Source organism: Schistocerca americana, chromosome 4, assembly GCF_021461395.2.
Source record: "Schistocerca americana isolate TAMUIC-IGC-003095 chromosome 4, iqSchAmer2.1, whole genome shotgun sequence".
Lineage (NCBI taxonomy): Eukaryota > Metazoa > Arthropoda > Insecta > Orthoptera > Acrididae > Schistocerca > Schistocerca americana.
The window spans coordinates 610,268,473-610,292,647 of NC_060122.1; the positions used below are offsets into that span (position 1 = coordinate 610,268,473).

At 44.0% G+C, this 24,175-nt stretch overlaps 1 protein-coding gene across 2 annotated transcripts in view; it reads right to left on the reverse strand.

The window, feature by feature from the left end:
• Nucleotides 1-20,628, reverse strand: part of LOC124613016 — a 37,199-nt gene extending 16,571 nt beyond the window's left edge. Inside the window, exons 1-2 of one of the 2 annotated variants that reach the window (XM_047141571.1) lie at nt 20,470-20,628; nt 1,594-1,776 (exon numbers count right to left, since the gene is read on the reverse strand). In XM_047141571.1, the coding sequence (XP_046997527.1) occupies nt 1,594-1,776; nt 20,470-20,515 (229 nt within the window). In that variant the 5' untranslated portion in view covers nt 20,516-20,628. The remainder of the gene's footprint in view (nt 1-1,593; nt 1,777-20,469) is intronic. The other variant, XM_047141569.1, reaches the window with a different exon arrangement.
• Between the last annotated feature and the right edge of the window lie 3,547 nt (nt 20,629-24,175).

Consider the following 24,175-nt stretch of genomic DNA (forward strand, 5'->3'; position numbering starts at 1 on the left):
TCCCGCGGTTCCGGACTGAGCGCCTAGAACCGCTAGACCACCGCGGCCGGCGCGATGACGTTTGCAGCAGCATGGACTATCAGCTCGGAGACCATGGCTGCGGTTAACGTTGACGCTACATCACAGACAGGAGCGCCTGCGATGGTGTACTCAACGACGAACCTGGGTGCACGAATGGCAAAACGTCATTTTTTTTTTCGGATGAATCCATGTTCTTTTTACAGAATCATGATGGTGGCATCCATGTTTGGCGACATCACGGTGAACGCGCATTGGAAGCGTGTATTCGTCATCGCCATACTGGCGTACCACCCGGCGTGATGATATATGGTGTCATTGGTTACACGTTTCGGTCACCTCTTGTTCGCATTGACGGCACTTTGAACAGTGGACATTACATTTCAGATGTGTTACGACCCGTGACTCTACCCTCCATTCAATGCATGCGAAACCCTACATTTCAGCACGATAATGCGCGACCGCATGTTGCAGTTCCTGTATAGGCCTTTCTGGATACAGAAAATGTTCGACTGCTGCCCTAGCAAGCATAGTCTCCAGACCTCTCACCAACTGAAAACGTCTGGTCAATTGTGGCCGAGCAACTGGCTCGTCACAGTACGCCAGTCACTACTCTAGATGAACTGTGGTATTGTGTTGAAGCTGCATGAGCAGCTGTACCTGTACACGCCATCCAAGCTCTGTTTGACTCAATGCCCAGGCGTATCAAGGCCGTTATTACGGCCAGAGGTGGTTGTTCTGGGTACTGATTTCTCAGGATCTATGCACCCAAATTGCGTGAAAATGTAATCACGTGTCAGTTCTAGTAAAATATATTTGTCCAATGAATACCCGTTTATCAACTGCATTTCTTCTTGGTGTAGCAATTTTAATGGGCAGTAGTGTAAATTAAATTTCCTCCGATAGCGTCCTATTCATTTCTTCTCAAGGACTAATAGTTTGCGTGTAGCAATTGAGAGAATTTGTAAAAATCTTGCGCGTAGTATTTGAAGCCGTTACAGGTCGCATAAAACGAAGTGGTAGGGGTGGCTGTATCACCCTGTGTACAAAGAATGGCAACAATAATTGTCACAGCTTTGTTTAACTTCTAGGAGACCATCACAGAAATGTCATAAACACTAAACAAGCAGACATTTGTGGATAGACATCGAGGATACCTGTGAAAGCCTACTGACAAAGTTCTGAGAACCAGTAATCTGTGAGCAATCTCGGAACATACTGCAGCTCCCGAAGAATTGCTCCCAAAGCGATCACGAGGACAAGATTAATTTGAGTTGAACAGCAATTCTTTTCTCCCTCCATTCGCGAATGGAACTTGAGGAAACCCTAACACATAGTACATTGGTAACCTCTGCCACACACTTAACAGTGGTTAGCAGAATATTGACGAAAATGATGATGTAATATTGCATCCCCCCAATAATATCTGCTATCGGATTTCCGGTCAGTTATGCTAATAACAAGGGCTGCTTAACGCTGCAAAAGAACAACAGCCCATGTTGTGAGCAAAGGACTGAGAAGACATAACGCCTTGCTCTCGACTTGTGGGTTGTACGTGGAAGCTGCAGCACTCACTGGTGCGGTTGATGCAGTTGAACCTCTTAAGGTGGCAGTAGGTGAGGAAGGCGCTGGTGGTGTTGAGCTCGGAGTCCCTGCCACAAACGGGGGACCCGGCGCCGGAACACGGCTGGCACGAGGCTCCAGCTGTCTGCGACGGTGGCGCTGGCAGTGGAGACGCCGAGGGCAGCGTCCAGATACCTGAGACAGAAGGAGGCGTCACTCTCTGCACTGCAGTCTCAGTGAGCTGCCCGCAGTTACTGGTCGTCCAGCTCTAACAACTACAGCGTTCATCAAACTACTATATATATTTATCACTAACGTTTTACTTGCCGCTTCGCGTGCATATGTGCATGGCACATATATTGCGTGTTCTCCTCTTCTCACTCTCTCTGCCCATCTCCTCCTTCCCTTTCTCTCTCTCTGCGAATCTCATCGTCCCCCTCTCACTATTCACCTCCCCCTCCCCATTCTCTTTGTTTGATCCTGTCCATCTGCACTTATACCCTCTGGACTGAATCCTGCTGCAACCTGCACAACACGTTGTGAATTGTGGGATCAGTTAAGGACAATCTGTTACTACGAAAGGCCGGAATTTACAAGATACCGTGCCAATGTGGTTGGCTTACATAGATCAAACCACACGCACCGTGAAAGAACGCTGCACTGAACATCAACGTTACACCCGCCTTTTGCAGCCAAGCAAGTCCGCTATTGCTGAACATTGTATTTCTACTGGACATTCAATGGAGTATGAGAAAACAATGAATTTGTCCACAGCAACGTCTTTCTGGGACTCCATTATTAAAGAATCCGTTGAAATACGACTGGCGGAAAATCTGTTAAACCGTGACAGCGGTTGCCAGCTGGACAGTGCATGGAATCCCATCATCTCCACGATTTGCTCAAATCGAAGACGACAGAGTGCGTCGACGGCCGTGGCAAACAGCAACGCAGAGGGCGACTGAGTTCCGCTATTCCACCAGCGAGGGCGCTGCCGGCGGGCAGTGTTGGTTCAACTATCAAGTTTTCGACGCATGCGCAGAATAGTTACAGTACGCTATATACCACGGAGCGGAGGACGTCATCGCCAGTCTGCAACGGCTCACCTGAAGATGACTAGCAGGTGCCCAGTTGAAATATCGTGCGAAGTATTGAACGACGACCGGCTGCAAGCCCGAAATTTGTTTGAACTGCACAACACGTTAGTTGTTTAGGACAGCCTAGATGTCAGATGTTACCAAATCTTTATAACCCCACTCCCACCCCTATGGCAGATAGTTCGTTCTTACACAAATAGAACTTGTTTCCAGAGAGTAAGTAGTGGGTGTACCAAATTTGGTTAAAATCGATGACTTAGGAGGAGATGTGGAACGCATATAATCTACAGGAATATCCAAAGATAGGTAGAAGCGGTGCTGAGGAAAGCGTACTTTGGGTCCAGGAGAAACACAGGTAATACTGACACTTTTGGTTACCTTAGAAGATGGATTGAGGGAGGGCAAACTCGCATTTATACCGTGTGACGAAAAGTGTTTTAAAGATTCAAAATTGTTAAGGTTTTCGTGGCCACTTTTTGGCAAACTGCCTGTTCGCATATGCCTCAGGTACCTTGGTCGACATTTGATTGATGCTTTTCCTGGCGGTTGGCCAGCACGATTGGCCGGCATTGTCCGAGCTTCACCCTCCATTACTGGTGGCGGACTGGAGTCGAGCTCGCGGCCGCACATTATGTTATCTGGCGCGTCAACGTCCATGGGCTTTTCTGTGGGCGTTTCCAGTGCGGTTCTGCCCTTGCTACCTGCAACGGTCGTTTGCTACAGCATGGAAATCAAGGAACCATTCATTTTTAGGTTTTCTTCTTCCTTGTTGAAGCTATTCTCGTATTTGTCTATCTCTATATCTTCTCCGAACAAGCGGGTGTTATATCTCTTCTCTACGGTAAGAACTTCCGTATCTGCGAATTTTACAGTGTGGTCGGTCTCACACAGTGCGTGCTCTACCACGGCCGATTTCTCCGCTTGCCCCAGCCTGCAATGCCGCTTATGCTGAAAGATCCATAAGAATAATGTTGCAATAGGACTGATTGTTAGCGCTCTTGGCTCACCGATGTATGAACTGGCGATAGCGAAACACTTGGTCTCTCCGCTCCAGCAGCACGTGGAAAATACTGGCACATACACAACGGACTCAGAATATTTCGTTGAGAAGGTGCAGAAACTAAGACTTGGACTAAAGGACGTCCTGGTCAGCCTTGATGTTGTTTCTTTGTTTACCAAAGTGCCACTCAGCGACTCTCTGGAATACATCGGTTCCATTTTGCCGTAAAAATCACCAAGCTCTTTTATGTAGAGCTGTTTCGCAGCTTCTACGAACAGCTGGAAGGCATCGCCGTGGGTAGTCCACTTAGTCCAGTGGTGGCCAACTTCTTCGTGGACATTTCGAAGCACAGTCACTGGACTTGGGACCTTGTGTGATACAGGTATGTCGACGGCAACGATACCTTCTTTGTTGGGAACCATGGTAAGGAGCAGCTCGGTGATTTCCTTAGACACCTGAACAGCCCCCTTGTCAAGATAAAATTGACCAAGGAGGTAGAAAAGGACGAACAGCTACCCACTCTAGATGTGCTGGCCACGAGGGATGGCGAAGACCGACATATATGGACTGATACCTACGCAAACTTTCAAATCTCCACTCGTACCACGAGAAACATGGTTGTGTGAGCCGCAGCGCCTCAGACGCGAGATGAAACACCTGAAAAGCATCTGAGGAGCAGTGGGTACTTAACCAGTTACATAAGAAGCGCCACAGAATCGAACACTCGGCGAAGTGACAAATGAGAAAAATAAATGTCGGGTCGGCATTTCTGCCACCCCTTTCCAGAGTGGCGAGCAGAATTGGATATATATTGCGCAACTACGGCGTAAAAATTATTCATAAACCGATAAAGAAGATCAAAGAGCGTCTCAGATTGGCAAAGAAGGAAAAGGACCCACTTGCAATTCCGGGAATATACCGCATACCATGTACACTCCGTCTTCAGGCCACGAGTGGTCTACCGGGACCATCCGACCGCCGTGTCATCCTCAGCGGAGGATGCGGATAGGAGGGGCGTGGGGTCAGCACACCGCTCTCCCGGTCGTAAGATGGTATTCTTGACCTAGGCCGTTACTATTCGGCTCCTCAATTGGCATCACGTGGCTGAGTGCATCCCGAAAAATAGCAACAGCGCATGGCGGCCTGGATGGTCACCCATCCAAGTGACGACCGCGCCCGACAGCGCTTAACTTCAGTGATCTCACGGGAACCGGTGTATCCACTGCCGCAAGGCCCATACCGCATACCATGTACGTGCGGTAATGCCTACGTTAAAATGACTCGATGATCAATCAGCACCAAGATCACCGAACATAAGCGGTATTGCAGTTTGGGGCAGGTGGAGAGACCGACCACATAATGAAATTCGCCGACACGGAGGTTCTTGTTGTAGATAAGAGCTATCACACCCGCTTGTTCAGAGAGGCTATAGAAATACACAAACATGAGCAGCTTCAGCAAGAAAGAGGGAACATCAAGGTCAACGGTTCCTTGATTCCCGTGCTGGAGCGAACGACCGTTAGAAGTAAGAAGGGCATAACTGCAGCGGAAATGCCCACGGAAAAGCCCTTGGACGTTAGCACGCCAGGTAAACTGGGTGAATTGGGGAGAGAAGGAGTTTGTGGAACAACTTGACTAGAAGAAGGGATCGGTTGGTAGGACATGTTATGAGGCATCAAGGGATCACCAATTTAGTACTGGAGGGCAGTGTGGAGGGTAAAAATCGTAGAGGGAGACCAAGAGATGAATACACTAAGCAGATTCAGAAGGGTGTAGGCTGAAGTAGGTACTGGGAGATGAAGAAGCTTGCGCAGGATAGAGTAGCATGGAGACTTGCATCAAACCAGTCTCAGGACTGAAGACCACAACAACAACAACATGAGGTGGGCCCCGTCCCATCTGCCTAGTGACAAAGTGGTGTGGCGCTGGATCTGGACTAATGCTCTTCGTGTGCAGAGCTTTACCCCATGACGCGACAGAGGAGTCGCGGCGGGCAGTGCCAGCCGTTCTCTCTTTAATGACTAAGCTGCTCGCTGAACGCCCGACAAACTACACACGTCGCTGGATCTTTGTTTTCGATTTCGATCGAACTTTGCTTTGGACTATTGGACTACTACTGGCATCTCTGCTGCTGTGTAAGGCCATTCAGCTTACTATCTACAGGTTGGGCCAGAAGTCCCAGTACCCGCTAGTATCGAGTGAGGCGCTTCGTCTTGCTACAGCCATATGCGCTCTGTAAGGACGCTTTCCTTAAGCAGAGGTATTAAACGTTTTTGGAACATGTGTCAATAATTTTCACCATTCACAGTCTCTCAAATAAAAGTGCGGTCCAAGCAGATGTGATGTCATCGCTAACCATATCACGTGAGGCGGGTTCCTTTCCAATTCGACTGTGTAATGATGATTCTCTTTGGTTCAAACGACAATAATTTTGCAACGTGAGCTGCGATAAATGGTGTAGTCATCTGAAAACAGAATCTTAGCACGGTTCACTGCATTGGAGAACGAAGTACGGCGTGCTAAAACGCTCTCATTCCAGTCTGTATCCGATAACTCGTTTACGAATGTCGGTCGGAAAAGTCTGACCTTAAGGTCTTTCTTCATGTGATCTCACATTGTTGTCCTCAGTACCGAGTTCTGAAGAACGTTTAAGCGTCCACTTCACTGAAGATTAATCAACAGAAGCAGAGACACTGGCACACTTTTCTTCACGTGTCTGTTTTTAACACTGCCAAAAGCAAAAGAACGTCTTTCCCAATTCGGAAGTGTTGTCTTTCGGTTTGGAGCCTTATTAAATCTTTCCTGGAATGCTCCCATAATCTGTCCTATTGTCTGCCCTGTGTGTTATCGTTCGTCCACCCACACACTTGTCACTAAGCGCTCCTCAGTAATGTAACTATGACCGCTCACATCTCCCGTGGCTAAAAATTTAAACGCGAATGCGACTTCAACTGCGAAAACATGTAATCATGAATTCCAAGAACTCTTTTCAACAACTGATAAGAACTAACTTAGCTGCCATCCTGCACAACAGCTTTTCCTACTAAACAAAGGTTACAGAGGCACGGGGACCACTCATCCACACTGTAGATTTAAGTCTGTTTTTCGATAGCAGATTGCGCTATGCCCTCAGCAAACGACACTTGTGTAGCAGGTGGACTTTTAAATTTGCTGCGTCGAGAATAGGACTGTTGATGTTATAAAAATATCGGGAATCCGATACATTGATATTTTAAAAAATATGATTATCGGCACTCGTTACAAAGGAAAAATGTATCGATATGTCGACGGAAATATATCGATGTACCGTCCTAAAAAAATATCCACTTCATATTGCCGCTTTTAGAGCTGTAGATATGATTCATTATTAGATATTCTGTACATCAACAAGGAAGAAGCCTGACTATCCCCCTTAGAGCAAGAATTGAAAGGAAAATGATGCATGTTACGTTTGGCGATAACCACTTTGCTAACAATGGTAACTGCATGTAAGTGGGACACTAAAAGGTGTCCGATGGGTCCGTCATTCGGATTCGTCACATATCGGATTTGTCCGGAACACTTCAGATCGACTTCCTTTGTAGTGCCAAAATTGAGTGGTGAAGCTAAACGTTGCAGTTTGTGTTGGTAGCGCCAAGTGCCGATTACGACGTCATTTCTCCTCAGACGTCTCCACCCACCCCAAAGACTAATCTTTCCATTTAGATTTTTGTTCATAATTTTCAGCAGTTGTTTATGAACAATGCCAATGCGAAGAAACAGCACACTAAAAATTGTTTTTTAACGCAACTGGCTTGCTATTTCTCCACATCGAAACTCTTGTTGTTCTATTCACACTGCCCCCTCACCGGTGTAGTCGGACTTCTTCTTTTATACGACATAGAGTTGTTTCACACAGTCAAAGAAAATATTAGACGTGATGAAAGCGCAAAAAGTAGTAAGGCTCCTTCCCACAGTGAAAGTAAAATCATGTTCTACTACAATTTCAAAAGAACAACTTCAAATATTTAACTAAAATTGTGATAAAATATAATGTAAAATAAAAATATAGGCATTCGGTATAGCCTTTTTGACATCAATATGTCGTTGTATCGGGGAAAAAGTCTCGCTGATATATACAGATACATTTTGGAAATAATATTGATATATCGATATTTTTCCGATTGCCATAATCGAAAACGCTCGCTCGGTACTAGTTGCGCATGGGCACCCTTACACTCCGTTTGTTGACTCGTATTGTGTGCATGTTTTGCCGAACAAGAAAAAGGTGGTTTGACAACTACTTTAGAGATCGCAGACACAACACTTGTTATAGCTATCCTCGATTGTGCGACGTTGTTCAGATGTGGGACCCACGTCGGGTCGGGTCAGTGATTGAAATATAATACAGATGTTTCACTCCTGCGCGTGCAGCGGCTGGTGAGGCCGGAGTCAATCAGGGCCCACAAGAAACAACGTGCAGTGCAACGAACTTGTGACGTCACTCTAGCTGGCTTGTCCGCCACACTTTGCGTACGCTCGGCTCCATGCAGGCCCCACGGGAAATCATTGTGTAATTGAAAAGGTACCCTCTAAAGGCATTGACTTTGTGTGCTATCGAGAGCTTGCATGCATCTAAACATGCAGACAAGATTTATTAAACTAGTCTGAAATATTTACTCATTCCCCGCCGGAGACGGCTGCTGGCACTCGTAAGGCGTGCAGTGTCACGTGCTATGACGTACGCGCCACGGCGTCTTTCTCGAGGGCCTCGGGAGGCAATGGTGTGACGTAGAACAGACCAGTTTTCCAGGCCAGAGCTAGCTTTGGTCACTTTAGCCGGGTCAAGCATGCACCTGAGCGACTATGTATTGGGTAAATCAGCGCGCGTCGAGAGGACTCTACAGTCAACGACTGAACGCCAAAACTACTCGACAAAGTTTTGCGACTACACAAAACTTACGTACGTCACATAACAACGAGACAAGCAAACTACTTTAGACATCTCAGAAATGAGGTCATATTGTTGAAAATAAGATAAATAGCTGTAAGCACCAAAATGTTTCATTAAAATTCGATAACATTAATAAAACGTTTGAAAGTTAGCTAAATACGGTATCGAATCGTCCGAGGAACATATGGACTGGACTACAAACAACAAGGGCAGACCACGTAAGATGAAATTCCATGAAGAGCGGCGGCCCCGTCCAATACCGCATGGGGTGCACTTATCCAGTGCCAACGCTGAGCCCAAAATCTATCACTAAGCTCATTATTAATATATACTCAAAATCACTACATTACTGAACTGAATTGACATGTAAACATGGGAAAGAGATCATTTTTGTATGAGCACCGGTACGGTAGCTCAGCGTGTTCGGTCAGAATGCTGGTTGGCCTCTGTAATAAAAAAGTGAGTGGAAGGATCAACAAACGAACATTAACGGATGTCATGTGACGTCCACAACGACCAAATACAACGATCAACAACGAAAAAAAAGTGCGGATGATAGTAGACTGTTGCATGGAGGGTCGTGAGTTCAAAATTCCCCTGAACTGTAAAATTTTAATTTTTATATTCGGTTCGAGTACTGTCTAGAAGTATCCACAAATGTCAAGAATCATTGTACTGGAATGTTCTGAAGCTGTATTGTACCGTATGTGTTCTGGTCAGAGGTAGACTATGTGTGTATGTCCAAGTGCTGAATAAACCTTCGTTAAGTGAAGTTAGTGTTCGTCATTCATTCAATTACACCTTCTTCTACGTGGCAATATTGTCAAGGATTTTTCGAATACTAAAGTGCAGGAAATAGGTATTTTCTCAAAACTTCTGTTATTTTTAAAATTGGATGACTAACTATAGTTTTTTGTGTAGTATGCGAGGTAATAAATGGCGATTCTATAAAATGTGTTTTTGTTAAAATCTGAAACTAAATTAATGTCCCAATAAATTTTTGAATACTACAGCTGGACTTACTACACAACCTAACTTCAACATTAATTGTGGGGGATGGAAGGGGGGGGGGGGGCAGGTGCCAATGCATTACTCGCTCTAAACTATGGACAGGCTAGGGCCGTCTCCATCCATTAAGTACCGGGTGACCAAAAAGTCAGTATAAATTTGAAAACTGAATAAATCACGGAATAATGTAGATAGAAAGGTACAAATTGACACATATGCTTGGAATGACATGGAGTTTTATTAGGGCCAAAAAAATACAAAAGTTTAAAAATGTCCGACAGATGGCGCTTTATCTGATCAGAATAGCAATAATTAGCGTAACGAAGTAAGACAAAGCAAAGACAATGTTCTTTACAGGAAATGCTCAATATGTCCACCATCATTCCTCAACAATAGCTGTAGTCGAGAAATAATGTTGTGAACAGCACTGTAAAGCATGTCCGGAGTTATGGTGAGGCATTGGCGTCGGATACTGTGTTTCAGCATCCCTAGAGATGTCGGTCGATCACGATACACTTGCGACTTCAGGTAATCCCAAAGCCAATAATCGCGCGGACTGAGGTCTGGGGGCCTGGGAGGCCAAGCATGACGAAAGTGGCGGCTGAGCACACGATCATCACCAAACGACGTGCGCAAGAGATCTTTCACGCGTCTAGCAACATGGGGTGGAGCGCCATTCTGCATAAACATCGTACGTTCCAGCAGTTGTTTATCAGCCAGGCTGTGGATGATGCACTTCTGTAACATATCGGCGTACTTCTCACCCGTCACGGTAGCAGTTACAAAACCAGAAACACGCGCCACGTTTTGTGAACTTTGTTTTTCTTTTTTGTTCTAATAAAACCCCATGTCATTCCAAGCATGTATGTCAATTTTTACCTCTCTATCTACATTATTCCGTGGTTTATTAAGTTTTCAAATTTATACTGACTTTTTGATCACCCAGTATATCAATTTCTGCGACATATGACTGGAAGAAATGTGAGCAAAATGCGTAGCACGTACTGCAAGAGTGGCCAGCAAGGAATTACCAAAGACCAATGAAAGAACTAATCGAGGCAACCGAACCTGACACTGTTTGATAGCATTAGACTTGCAAATATAATGTAAAATTGCATAACTTCCAGTAACATAACGTTTTATTTTTACAATTTTGTATTTCTAAAGTTTCAAATTGTGTGTGCTGCTGTAGCGAATTATCTTATGATAAATAAACTAACCCGAAGTTTGGCCCCAACACCAAAATGTTTTGCTATGCACAGTGCTATTAGAGATGATTAGCTGTCGCCTTCTTCCGACCTCTGAACTGACTTACCCCAGCTAGTTATAGAGAGGACCTACAGTTTAAGGTGGACACTGAAACACGGTTCATCTCCGCATTTTTCACATCAGCAGTTACTACCAGAGGGGATTTCGTTATTGCAGGATTATTAGATGCCAGCACAATTTTATTTAAAAATCATGTTAACTATCGTTTTGTAGTTAAACTGTAGATCGTAGATAAATTTCAACGCCGCTGAAGTTTAGATTCATAAATAATTCTTACATTAATTGTAAGATTTATGTGTCTCCTTGTTTCCTTCATTCACTTATGTCGTGAGACACTTCTACAATAAATCAGTGTGATATAAAATATTACACTATTCTTATGTCGTGTAATATGATACCGATCAGCATCGGAAAGCGCATGTAGCCATACACAGTATTCAAACCGAGTCCTTCACCAAACACCAAAAAGAAAACGCAGTTGTAAATTGTAATAATTTGTGTATGTGAAAAATGCCGAGTTAAACCGTGGTTCGAAGTCCACGTTAAACTGTAGGTCCTCCTATAGCAGTCCGAGAATGTCAGTTCAGAGGCCGTAGGAAGGCAACGGCGTACCACTTCCAGTAGTAATATCATGGCTAATTAAGCACTGCGCCCTTCAAATCAACTTTCGGGTTAATGATAGCGTTACCTAAACTATAATAAAGAACTTTGATCGTTGGGAACTAAGACATGTAAGAGGAGAATGGGGGAGGGGGAGATAGGGAGCGCGGCAACTATCCATAGCGTGACTCTTTGTCGTGTTCAGTTGAGGATGAGGTGCTGAACCTGTGGCAGTTTTCGCGGCGATTCAGCCTTTTTCGAATTCTCCACTACTGTGATCTGCAACATGCACTCTCAAGAAGGTCGCGATTTACCTACTGCGCATGCGGCAGACGATGCCTTCCAATCAAAATAAGGATATGCTTCCAACATGACACCGTGCCAGTCATCTCCACAGAACAGGTGTCACTGACTCTCTAACTTGTTTGTGCAACGTAACAATAACGTCATTTAAATCAGATATTCTTCAAGCAAGAGACCAAGGAAATTGTAAAATTAATTTCCCACCAATATCACCTTTATCTTCGTCTCAGAAAATGCGACAGCTTACAAAATAATTTCATACATTTTAAGAGCTTCTAACCCGCACATACGATTCAGAGTCTGCTACAACGGGGAACATCTGTACCATAACAAGGACCGTGTCACGCAGTTGTGCCATATCTACGTACTGCTTAAGTTTAGCGTTTGGAAAGCACTGCAAAACTGAAGTTAAAGTCGCAGCATCACCCCACAACAAATTAGCGTATTTGTATTGTTCTTTATGCTTTTTCCCTCAACAATCTAAAAGAATAATACCAGCTTCCCGTCACGATGATATCTTGTTATGATCTGTTGACAGCTATCACGTGATCTGTAGCGACTTACACTAATCTGTGTTAATCATCAGATGTAGGCCTGCTACTAACCTAATATTATTCTACCGTGCTGCATGGAGAGTTCACAGAACACTGTTACTCCGTTTCGAATACTTTGTATGTCGGTCGATGTTACCCTCTACTACCGTTTCGTTCGATTGTCAAGAGACTGTGCCACTTTGTCAGCTTTATTATGAATATATCATGCAGCGAACTACCCTAACCGTCTCGAAACAAGCGGAGCCACTTCCGTATGTATGAAGGGTAAAAATACGCCCCAAATTGTGTACCAATATTTCAATAATTCTCATGACTGACAGCTTGCCTCAATTGTGAACAATTGTGGCTAAGAGAAACATCCCTTTAGTGTTTTTTGAATACAGGATTACTGGTATCCAGCTTCAATCATTGACGCAGATTAAATATCAGGGCGAAACGACATTAAATGCAACGAGCACGTAAGATCAGTTGCGATGATGCCGAATGAACGAGATTTGCAAGGAAGTGTAGTGAACCTGTAAAAGAGACACCGCACAGAACGATTCTTGAGTACTCCTAGAGAGTTTGGTATCCACACCAGGTCGGTTTACGGGAATACATTGAAACAAGTCAGATACGTGCTGCCAGATTTGTTACCGATCGGTTCGATCAGTGCGAGAGTGTTATGGAAATGCTCCATGAGCTTATATTGGGATCCATGAGGGAAGTTCAGAAAACCAGGATTTGCGACATGGTATAAGACGATTCTACCGCTCCAACGTTCATCACGCATGATGATAAAAGGGGCGAAAGAAAACAGATTAGGGTCCGTAGAAATGTACGCAGGTAATTCTATTTTTTGTCTCGCTGTATTAGCGACAGGAAGAGGAAAGGGAATGTCTAACAGTAGTACAGACTACTCTCCACCGTACATTAAAGAGCGTCTTACGGAGTATATACAACAAGCTTCCGTTTATCTGGATATGGATCACACAGCTTGCGCATTATCCAGCTACCTTTCGGGGATTTTTGAAAAATAAAAGATGCAGCCTCAAGTATTATTGTGCAGTTGTAATCAACATTTTCGAAGGGAATACAAATTTTTAGTTGCGAAGACGTAGATGACGAAAGCATCCGCGGTTGGTTAATTAGTGATGTCTCTGAACCGGGATTTGAGCGGCTATGTAACACGGATGTAGTGAGCAAAGAGTATCCTGTAGAGGGAGACAACGAAGATGAGGCGATCGAGAAAGCCATTATCACGCATACCGAGGCACTGAAATGCATTTATCTGTTACTAGAGTATGCAAGGTAAAATTCATTTATTACATATGGTGGCCGTCTTCCTCTGGCCGCCTTAAGGAGTCGGAGTGTCCACAGTCGCTGTACAGCAACCTGAGAGACTACTGCCACGGGAAACATTCGTCTTTAACATGCGCAGCAAAGGAAGTAACAAAGACCATAACTAAAGGCTATTTGCAGGAACCAGTATGTGGTCCACAGTTTTTGGACGTAGCACTGGAGACCATACTACACACGTTTTTCAAATTAGGTGCTTTGTGCTGCCTCCTACTGCCAGGTACTCCATATCAGAGACCTCAGTAGTCATTAGACATCGTGAGAGAGTTGAATCGGGCGCTCCGCGGAACTCACGGACTTCGAATGTGGTCCGGTGGTTGGGTGTCACTTGTGTCATACGTCTGTACGCGAGATTTCCACACTGCTAAACATCCCTAGGTCCACTGTTGCCGGTGTGATAGTGAAGTGAAAACGTGAAAGGAGACGTACAGCACAAAAGCGTACAGGCCGACCACGTCTGTTGACTGACAGAGACGGCCTACAGACGAAGAGGGTCTTAATGTGTAATAGGCCCACATCTATCCAGAACATCGCACAGGAATTCCAAACTGCACCAGGATCCACTGAAAGTACCATGACAGTTAGGCGGGAGGTGAGAAAACTTGGATTTCATGGTCGAGCGGCTGCTCATAAGCTACACATCAAGCCGGTAAATGCCAAACGACGTCTCGTTTGGTGTAAGGAGCGTAAACAATGGACGATTGAACAGTGGAAAAACGTTGGGTGGAGTGACGAATCACGGTACACAGTGTGGTGATTCGATGGCAGGGTGTGGGTATGGCGAATGCCCGGTGGAAGTCATCTGCCAGCGTGTGTAGGGCCAACAGTAAAATTCGGAGGCGGCGCTGTTATGGTGTGGTCGTGTTTTTCATGGAGGGGGCTTGTACCACTTGTTGTTTTGCGTGATACTATCACAGCACAGACCTACATTATGTTTTAAGCACCTTCTTGCTTCCCATTGTTGAAGAGCAATTCGGGGTTGGTGATAGCATCTTTGAACACAATCGAGCACCTGTTCATAATGCACGGCCTATGGCGGAGTGGTTACACGAGAATAACATCCCTGGAATAGGCTGGCCTGCACAGAGTCCTGACCTGTGCAGAACACCTTTGGGATGTTTTAGAACGCCGACCTCATGACAGGCCTCACCGACCGTCATCGATACCTCTCCTCAGTGCAGCACTCCGTGAAGAATGGGCTGTCGTTCCCCAAGAAACCTTCCAGCACCTGATTGAACGTATTCTTGCGAGAATGGAAGCTGTCATCAAGGCTAAGGGTGGGCCAACACCATACTGAATTCCAGCATTACCGATGGAGGGCGCCACGAACTCGTAAATCATTTTCAGGCAGGTGTCCGGATACTTTTCATCACATAGTGTATAGACAGCAGTAACCTAAGCGGCCTAATTCCTTTTGCAGATGACGTGTTGTTCATTGTAAGCGGTGATTCGGGAATAACCACAGACGACAAATGTAACACAGCACCCCATAAACTTGAAGGATGGTGCCGAAGTGTCAAATTATGACTAGCACCTCAAAAAAAAACTATGTACCTCCTGCTGAAAGGGACCCTAGCAAGAAATACTAAAATAAAATTAAACGATGTAAGGATTTCATGATACGTTGTAACGAGGCATCTATCTATCGCTTGCTGGCCAGTGTGGCCGAGCGGTTCTAGGCGCTTCAGTTTGGACTCGCGCAACCACTACGGTTGCAGGTTCGAATCCTGCCTCGGGCATGGATGTGTGTGATGTCCTTAGGTTAGTTAGGTTTAAGTAGTCCTAAGTCTAGGGGACTGATGACCTCAGATGTTAAGTCCCATAGTGCTCAGAGCCATATCTATCGCTTGAGCCTTGTCCTGCAGTTACGCAGGGTCAGCCATCGTTAATCGGATTTGGCATGTTAATGTTTAAGGGATGGCCGGATGCCCTTCCTGCCGCCACCTCGTATCCCCCAGGACGGAATTAGTGTACCTCAACTGTCTGCGTCGAGTGTAATCAATGGGAAAGTGCGAATGTGTTCAGATGTCTGCGAGCCGTGTGACTGTGGCGGAACATGGGGACCAGCTCGGTATTCACCTAGCGGGACGTGGAAGACCGCCTAAAAACTACATCCAGGCCGGCCGGCACATCGGCCCTCGTCGTTATCGTCTGGGCGGATTCGATCCGGGGCAGGCGCGCCTATCCGAGTCCAGAAAGCAGCACGTTAGTGCTCTCGTCTACCCTGGCGGGTTACGTTGTAACGAGGCATCGATGATTATTAAATCAAACAATGGAAAATCCAGAATGGAATGTAACGATATTATGAAAAGAAAGTTGCTACTCACCATATAGCGAAGATGCTGAGTCGCAGATAGGCACAACAAAAAGACTCTCACAATTAAAGCTTTCGGTCATTGGCCTTCGTCAACTCTATGGTTATTCCTTGACGAATGTCGTAGCTTGGGACAGCATATAAAGGAGGCAGGTCCAAAAGATACAAACGTCTTGATTCTTTCGAAATATTCATAACCCAGGAATAAATAATTAATACTTACATTTAGTGCTGTCGATAAAAATGTCACTGTACGGCCTACGTTAGCTTCCTAGACAATAGGCTGTAATTGTGAAGAATAAATAAATAAATTTTCTCTGTAAGATTGTGGAGAAATCCATTAAGTTTAATAAACCAGCCTGCCTGTGTTTTATTGACTTGTCGAAAGCCTTCGATAGTGTTAGAAAAAAGGATATGTTCCAAAACTCAACCGACTAGAGAGTGTCAATGGGTATCGTAAAAATCAAAGATATACAGAGTGTCCCAGGAAGAATGGTCAGTATTCAGCAATATGAGAGGAACGATCATTCGTAACAAAAAGCCTAGTAAACATGGTCTTTAAAATGCATCCTTAAAAGCTAGGAGCATTTCTTCAGCTTCGAAAGGGTGCAACACATCTCTTCTACTGCAAACTATTTTCTTTCCGTATTTTAAGAGGAGTCAGTATGGAACAAAACAAGAAAAATTTGTCAAGTAAACATGGTGCTGACATGCATACCCTTAGAGCCATGAGTACTCGTTCTTCGCTAATGTGAAACACATCTCTTCGGACCTCTTTTTCTTGTTTCAGTCTTTACTACCACCAGCCAAAATATGGAAAGCAAAGAGCTTGCAGTAGAAGATATTTGTTTCACAGTGTCGAAAATGAAGAAGCTCTTAAGGTATGCATCCTAGAGCCCATGTTTACTGGACCTTTTTGCTACGAATGGTCGTTCCTGTCGTATCCCTGAATATTGACCAGCCCCCTGGGACACACTGTATATATAGGTAATAAAGCTATAATTAAAACACACGAACGATTGAAAGATAAAATTATGATACATAAAGGAATTAGACAAGGAGAATGATTAAGCCTACCCCTATTCGAGTTGATAGGGACAAAATAACTGATGTTGTAAGAGACGAACCAGCATATAAAATCTGAAATAAAGTCTTAAATGTTGTAAGTTGTGCTAATGCTGCTGTACTGGTAGCAGATACTGAGGGTAATTTGTTAAGTTTACTTCGCCAGTTCAATAACTTGGAAAATTCATCTAAAAATTCAAAGTGTATGGTAATATGGTAAGTTTTAGATATGTTTTCTGTTACTGTAAATAATTCATCTTTAATGTACTGGGACAAAGATGAATGAGTGCACTGCATGGGTAGTGAATAAGATCCTTGACTCTGTGTTCAGTTTTATCTACGGCTGACTTGCTAGTCAGTCAGTTGTGCAGCACTGAGGCATTCTTATTTGAGACATGGTAGCGAACAGTTGAGTTTTTCAGTGAATGAAATCTCTTATTTGTAAATATGAAAGAAACTATCTGGAATACTTCAATATGGAGTTGAAAACTCATTTATAATATTTTGTTGTTCTTTATATTGATGGAGAATATTTTAGAGAAATTTTAAAGGTAATGAGAGAATTTTGTAATTGTTAGTCTTCTAATGTTGTGCGGTCTCTTTGTCAATAATCAGAGTTTGATTTCTTGAGAACGATTTTCTTCAGTGAACAAGCCTTCTCCATGATTCATACCAAAATTTTAAATATTCTATCGTGTTTCCATTGCAGCTTACGCCAAACGGCCCAACAGATTGTTTCTGACAAGTAAAAAGAAAGAAATTAGTGGTGAGAAGTTTATTTTACTTTAGCTGTTGCATCTGCTGATACGTATTTGCTTTTGAGAACGTCAGTACTCCAGAGACAAAAACAGCATGCTGAGCAAGATGTAAGTCACGTTTATTTCAAGGCAGATCTCACCTTGCATTCTTGAGCAAACAATGTGTAGTCGAGATTGTCAGGTGTCGTGCTAGCAAGCATATTAATTTTCAGTGCACAGTGTTGGAGATTTCAAACAATTATTTTCTTCCGAGTAGAGTAGTAATTTATTTTTGTGGATATTCCAAGTCAAACTTTGCAGTTCATTACACGCAACATTCTTAATGTACTTCGGCAATGAGTTTTAGTTACATAGTTTTCATTGAGCACACAATTAGTTTCTTTTGGCATCTAATTAGATTCATTTTCTTTATTTAAAATTTTGCATTTCATGAACTTTAAATTTTTATTTCACGACACTGTTCGCATGCGCAACACACGACCTACCAAAAGTCAGTTTTGCTCAGCAATTGAATACGATAGAAAACAAGAAAGTTTTTGAAATCAATATTTATAATCATATTTCTCTCACATACAGAAAATATTTCATAGGAAGTTTAGAGTATCAAAAACACCTCCTATTTGTTAATTAGAAGTAGATGGTCTGTCAATTGAACAAGTGATTTGCTTTGATTATCTAGGTTCTGTTAAGCATCAGTTATAAAGTCTTAACCTTGGAAGTGAAGAACCAAGTGACAAAGGCAGTAAGGGTAGCTGGTTGTTTGCAAAATACTGTATGGAGAAACAAATTTATGAGAACTGAGGAGAAAATAAAAATATGTAAAGTAATGGTGCATCCTGTTGTGACATATGCATCAGCATCTAGAAACAGAAACGAAAAAAATAAAACAAAAGTTAACGGCAGTGACAATGAGGGTACAAAGACAGACCAAGGACTAACTATGTGTGACAACAGAACAATTTTATAGATAAGAGACCAGTGTGAAATACAAGATATAAATAAATGGATGAAGGCTAGAAAAAGAAATTGAAAGGATTATGAGGAATGGTTGGACACCACAAGACTAGCTAAAATTTGTAAGCTTGGGAGACAGCAAGAGGAATGACTGCCTGGACGACTACCCAGAAGATGAGACAACAGCTGGTCCAGAACATACACGGAATGAGGCCAACAAACAGGGGAAAAGCTAGTCAGCAGAAGCAGAAAATGACGTAAATAAATAAATACACCGATTATCTGAGTCTTCTGAAAATGAGAACCATCGTCAGGAGGAACGTGAATGACAAACAGAAGGAAAATGGGAGATTATTTCCCCGAAAATGAACTGAAAGCAAGTGTCTGGAAGCAGTGTGCCTAAGGTGGGCTTTTTCATATAATTTGTCAGTGTCCGATAAGTAACTCACAAGTAATTCAATGGGCTTTCAGTTGTGACATGTGGTATGTTTTGAAAATACAATAAATAGCATTGTTATTTATAGATTGTTCCGTTACTTCTTGGTAAAACAATTCCATATTTACAGTTGAATAACAAGTACATTGTTTTTTTACTCCAACGATTTTTTTAAATTTCAAACTAGTTTTCGGCTTTTTGGGCCATCTTCAGGAAACAACTGACCAGCCTCTGGAAGGGACATTAGTTTTTAGGTAAACAAACATTATAAGCAAAGATGCATCCAATTGCATGGAGTGTTGTGCATCAAACCTGTTTCTTAACTTTCCAATTACTCTTTACCCAATAGGCAATATTAAACACGATAAATACTTAAACTACACAGTATGACAAGTTATGTGGTTATAACGCTAAAGTTTGTGAGGTCCTGACACTGACTGAGAAACTGATAAACAGAGCACTCGTCACTTCCGTTTTGCAACATCTTTTTTAACAATGTACGCTAAACTTTAGACAACGGACAATATTATACACAATAATTAAAATACACAATCTTACTGAATTACAGGCAAATAACATGTAATAATATAAGACTGTGTATTTTAATTATTGTTTGTAATATTGCCTGTTGCCTAAAGTTTAATTTACAATACTGAAAAACATATTGTTGCACAACATACATGAGGAATGCTCAGTTTAACAGTTTCTCAGGAAATGTCAAAACCTCACAGACTTTAGCTTTATAACCACTTAACTTGTAATATTGTGAACTTTCATTAGTTATGTCAAGACCTCACCGACTTTAGCTTTATAACCACTTAACCTGTAATATTGTGAAGTTTCATTATTTATTTTGTTTATTGTTGTTCTTTGGGTAAAGAGTAATTTCAGTGTTAAGAAACAAGTTTGATGCACAACATTGTACGAAAGTGGATTGTATCTTTGCCTACAATATTTGGTTACCTACCAACTAGTGTCTCTTCCACACGCTAGTCAGTTGTTTCCTGAAGATGGCGCAATAAGCTGAAAACTAGTTTGAAATAAACAAACCTCAGCAGAACAAAAGCAGTGTACTTGTTATTTAGACATAAAGTGTAAGTAGCAGTTTCCAGTAAAGAAATGTGTGTTTCTTATTATCTGTGTTTTCCGATTATCCATGCAGTCTCGGGTCTGTTTTAACGCGGAAAGTCGGGAGCCAGTAGTCTGCAGATGTAGGTAGAGAGACAGTGCTCGGAGAAGTGGCGGTGCAGCCCCGTACTCACCGAGTAGCACGGCGAGGCTCAAGCAGGTGACGGCCGCAGACGCCATGGTATGGTGTGCCGAGATGTGTTGCCAACAGCTGGCCCGCGACCGCCGCTTTATACCGCCCCAGACCGCACCACGGCCAGCACCGGGCGTGACCCCGCGACCCCTCGCTGTGATGGACGCCCTCCGGTCGCGCCGCTAACTGCCGGCCAGCGTCCAGTCCGGCCACAGCCTGCCCGATAGGGACTGCCCGTGGCCTCCGCTGGCAACGTGACCTCTGTTCCGCGTCACCGACCGCTGGCACCGCGCTGCCGGATCTCCGCTCGAATCCACGTGCCACCTCTCACCTTACTGTGCAAATACTGCTGCAGCACAGGTGGACGTCCCGTCACGCACCTAACACTGCAACAACCAAAATAATACCATTTTGTGTCAGCAGGAAATATGGTAATCTTCCGTTTGAGACGCTGTAGTGTGCCACACATTTCGCCGCACTATCTTCCTGGAGAACTGAGTGAGGTTACGTGAACTTCGTGTTATTTAAGTACAAATTTGCAGTTGAGTTTAAGCTATCTTTCCGATGAGCTAAAGACTTGAAATTTTAAACATAGCTCAGAACCGTATGACAATGGAATATTAAATCACTTTCTTTTCCGTCTGTTCGGCAGAGGTGCGGGGTAGGGGTGAAAAAGGTTCATAACTCCATACGTCTCAGCTGCTCTGCAGGACTGGTATGTCATGCAGGTAAAACCGGAATGCACTCCAGGCGGTACGCGAGTGGATGGGATACCTGAGCAGAGAGAGGGGGAAAGGGAGATGGACAGACAGGCGAAGCAGGGGAAGGAGGTGATGTGTAATGTGTGTGACATACACATATATTGGCAAAATCTTCACGTAAATAGCTAGTACACACACCAAAATAAGTTTTACATCAAACCAGTTCTCAGAAATCCTGAAGATAGACGTTGACTGTGGATATTGTAGCCGGCCGGTTTGGCCGAGCGGTTCTAGGCGCGTCAGTCTGGACCCGCGCGACTGCTGTGGTCGCAGGTTCGAATCCTACCTCGGGCATGGATGTGTGTGATGTCCTTAGGTTAGTTAGGTTTAAGTAGTTCTAAGTTCTAGGGGACTGATGACCTCAGATGTTAAGTCCCATAGTGCTCAGAGCCATTTGAACCATTTGGATATTGTATCACAGACACAGTCCCCTTGACTATTCAGAGATGTCACTAAACCCGCCCAAAAATGTAAACGACCACGCATCAGCAGCGCCTATTAGACGGCGGGAGTCCGACAGCCGATCAGTTCCAGTCATTCCACCAGGAAGGAGGTACACGGCTCGTGTTGTCTGTAGTTCAACCATACCTAGACCGTCAGTACCGCGGTTCGATCGCGTCCGCATTGTTACTTTGCGCCAGGAAGGGCTCTCAACAAGGGAAGTGTCCAGGGGTCTCGGAGTGAACCAAAGCAATGTTGTTCGGACATGGAGGAGATGCAGAGAGACAGGAACTGTCAATGACATGCCTCGCTCAAGCCGCCCAAGGACTACTACTGCAGTGGATGACCGATGCCTACGGATTATGGCTCGGAGGAAGCCTGACAGCAACGCCACCATGTTGAATAATGCTTTTCGTGCAGCCACAGGACGTAGTGTTACGACTCAAACTGTGCGCAAGACTGCATGATGCGCAACTTAACTGCCGACGTCCATGGCGAGTTCCATCTTTGCAAACCACGACACCATGCAGCGCGGTACAGATGGGCCCAACAGAATGCCGAATGGACTGCTCAGGATTAGCATAATGTTCTCTTCCCTGATGAGTGTCGCATATGCCTTCAACCAGACAATCCTCGGAGACGTGTTTGGAGGCAACCCGGTCAGGCTGAACGCCTTAGACACACTGTCCAGCGAGTGCAGCAAGGTGGAGATTCCCTGCTGTTTTGGGGTGGCATTATGTGGAGCCGACGTACGCCACTGGTGGTTATGGAAGGCGCCGTAACGGCTGTACGATACGTGAATGCCATCCTCCGACCGATAGTACAACCATATCGGCAACATGTTGGTGAGGCATTCGTCTTCATGAACGACAATTCGCGCACATCTTGTGAATGACTTCCTTCAGGATAACGACATCGCTCGACTTGAGTGGCCTTCATGTTCTCCAGACATGAACCCTATCGGATATGCCTGGGATAGATTGAAAAGGGCTGTTTATGGACGACGCGACCCACCAACCATTCTGAGGGATCTACGCCGAATCGCCATTGAGGAGTGGGACAATCTGGACCAACAGCGCCTTGATGAACTTGTGGATAGTATGCCACGACGAATGCAGACATTCATCAATGTAGGAGGATGTGCTACTGGGTATTACAGGTACCGATTTCCTCTTAACTCAGACCTCACGCAATTAGAGGTAAAAGTCAAATCAACCCTTTTCTTGAAACTTGAAACTTCCTGGCAAATTAAAACTGTGTGCCGGACCGAGACTCGAACTCGGGACCTTTGCCTTTCTCGGGCAAGTGCTCTACCAACTGAGCTGCCGGCCGGTGTGGCCGTGCGGTTAAAGGCGCTTCAGTCTGGAACCGCGTGACCGCTACGGTCGCAGGTTCGAATCCTGCCTCGGGCATGGATGTGTGTGATGTCCTTAGGTTAGTTAGGTTTAATTAGTTCTAAGTTCTAGGCGACTGATGACCTCCGAAGTTAAGTCGCATAGTACTCAGAGCCATTCGAACCAACTGAGCTACCCGAGCACGACTCACGCCCCGTCCTCACAGCTTTACTTCTGCCAGTACCTCGCCTCATTCTGGGAACCCTGTTCTTATTTCCGCATGCGATATATGAGATCGCGGCTGCACTTGAATTTGATTCAACTTTTCTATAACGAATGAGCAATATGATCGTTCTTTAGCCCTCCTGTACTGCATCAAAGAGAGGTTATATTTCAGGTGAATATTCTTAGATCATACTTACGCTTTTTATGGGACGCGAGGTGCATTGGTTGAAAATCGTTTTAAAATTTTCAGACTTAATAAAAAATATAAAATTTCAGTTCACTTGATACAGTAATCACTAGACGGACGTGTATTGAAACGGAGATAAATGCTTATGAATTAACATGTAAAAATAAAATAAATCTAGTATACATTTTTTACGTTTCACAACACATTACCCATTAGCTCTCTGTTCCCATTTCCTGATTCTTTAGTCTTTTTCGTAATATTTATATTTCTAAAATCCCTGGTCTGTCCCAGAATTAAATCATAAAACTCCTTTGTAAAAATTCCTTGAAGCGTAAAACTAAAAATTCTGTTTTCTTGATTTTTGTTCTCTCTGGTTCCGCCGCTGTTCTCTGCTGGTAATTACCCTCTGCCTCTCACATAATTGTGAACTGAAGAGTAATCATGTAAAAGTACATGTAATCATGAACTCCACGTTCGTGCTGCTTCATCACATTGTTCAGAGAGCGCGATTCCATTATCTAATAACAATATCTTTCGAGAATCTATAACTACCCTATTACACATCGAAGAGAAAATAGTAATAATTTTAGAATCTTATAACATTTTAGGATACTCATTCGTAACTCATTCCCATTACGTTACAAAATACACTGGAGGAGAGAAAAAGAAAGAACAAACCTTACGTTGGGTCCAGTAATGTCTGGACGAATTATGCCCTGAGAAGCCCATACGCCGCAAGCTGCCTTACCGCGTGCGACG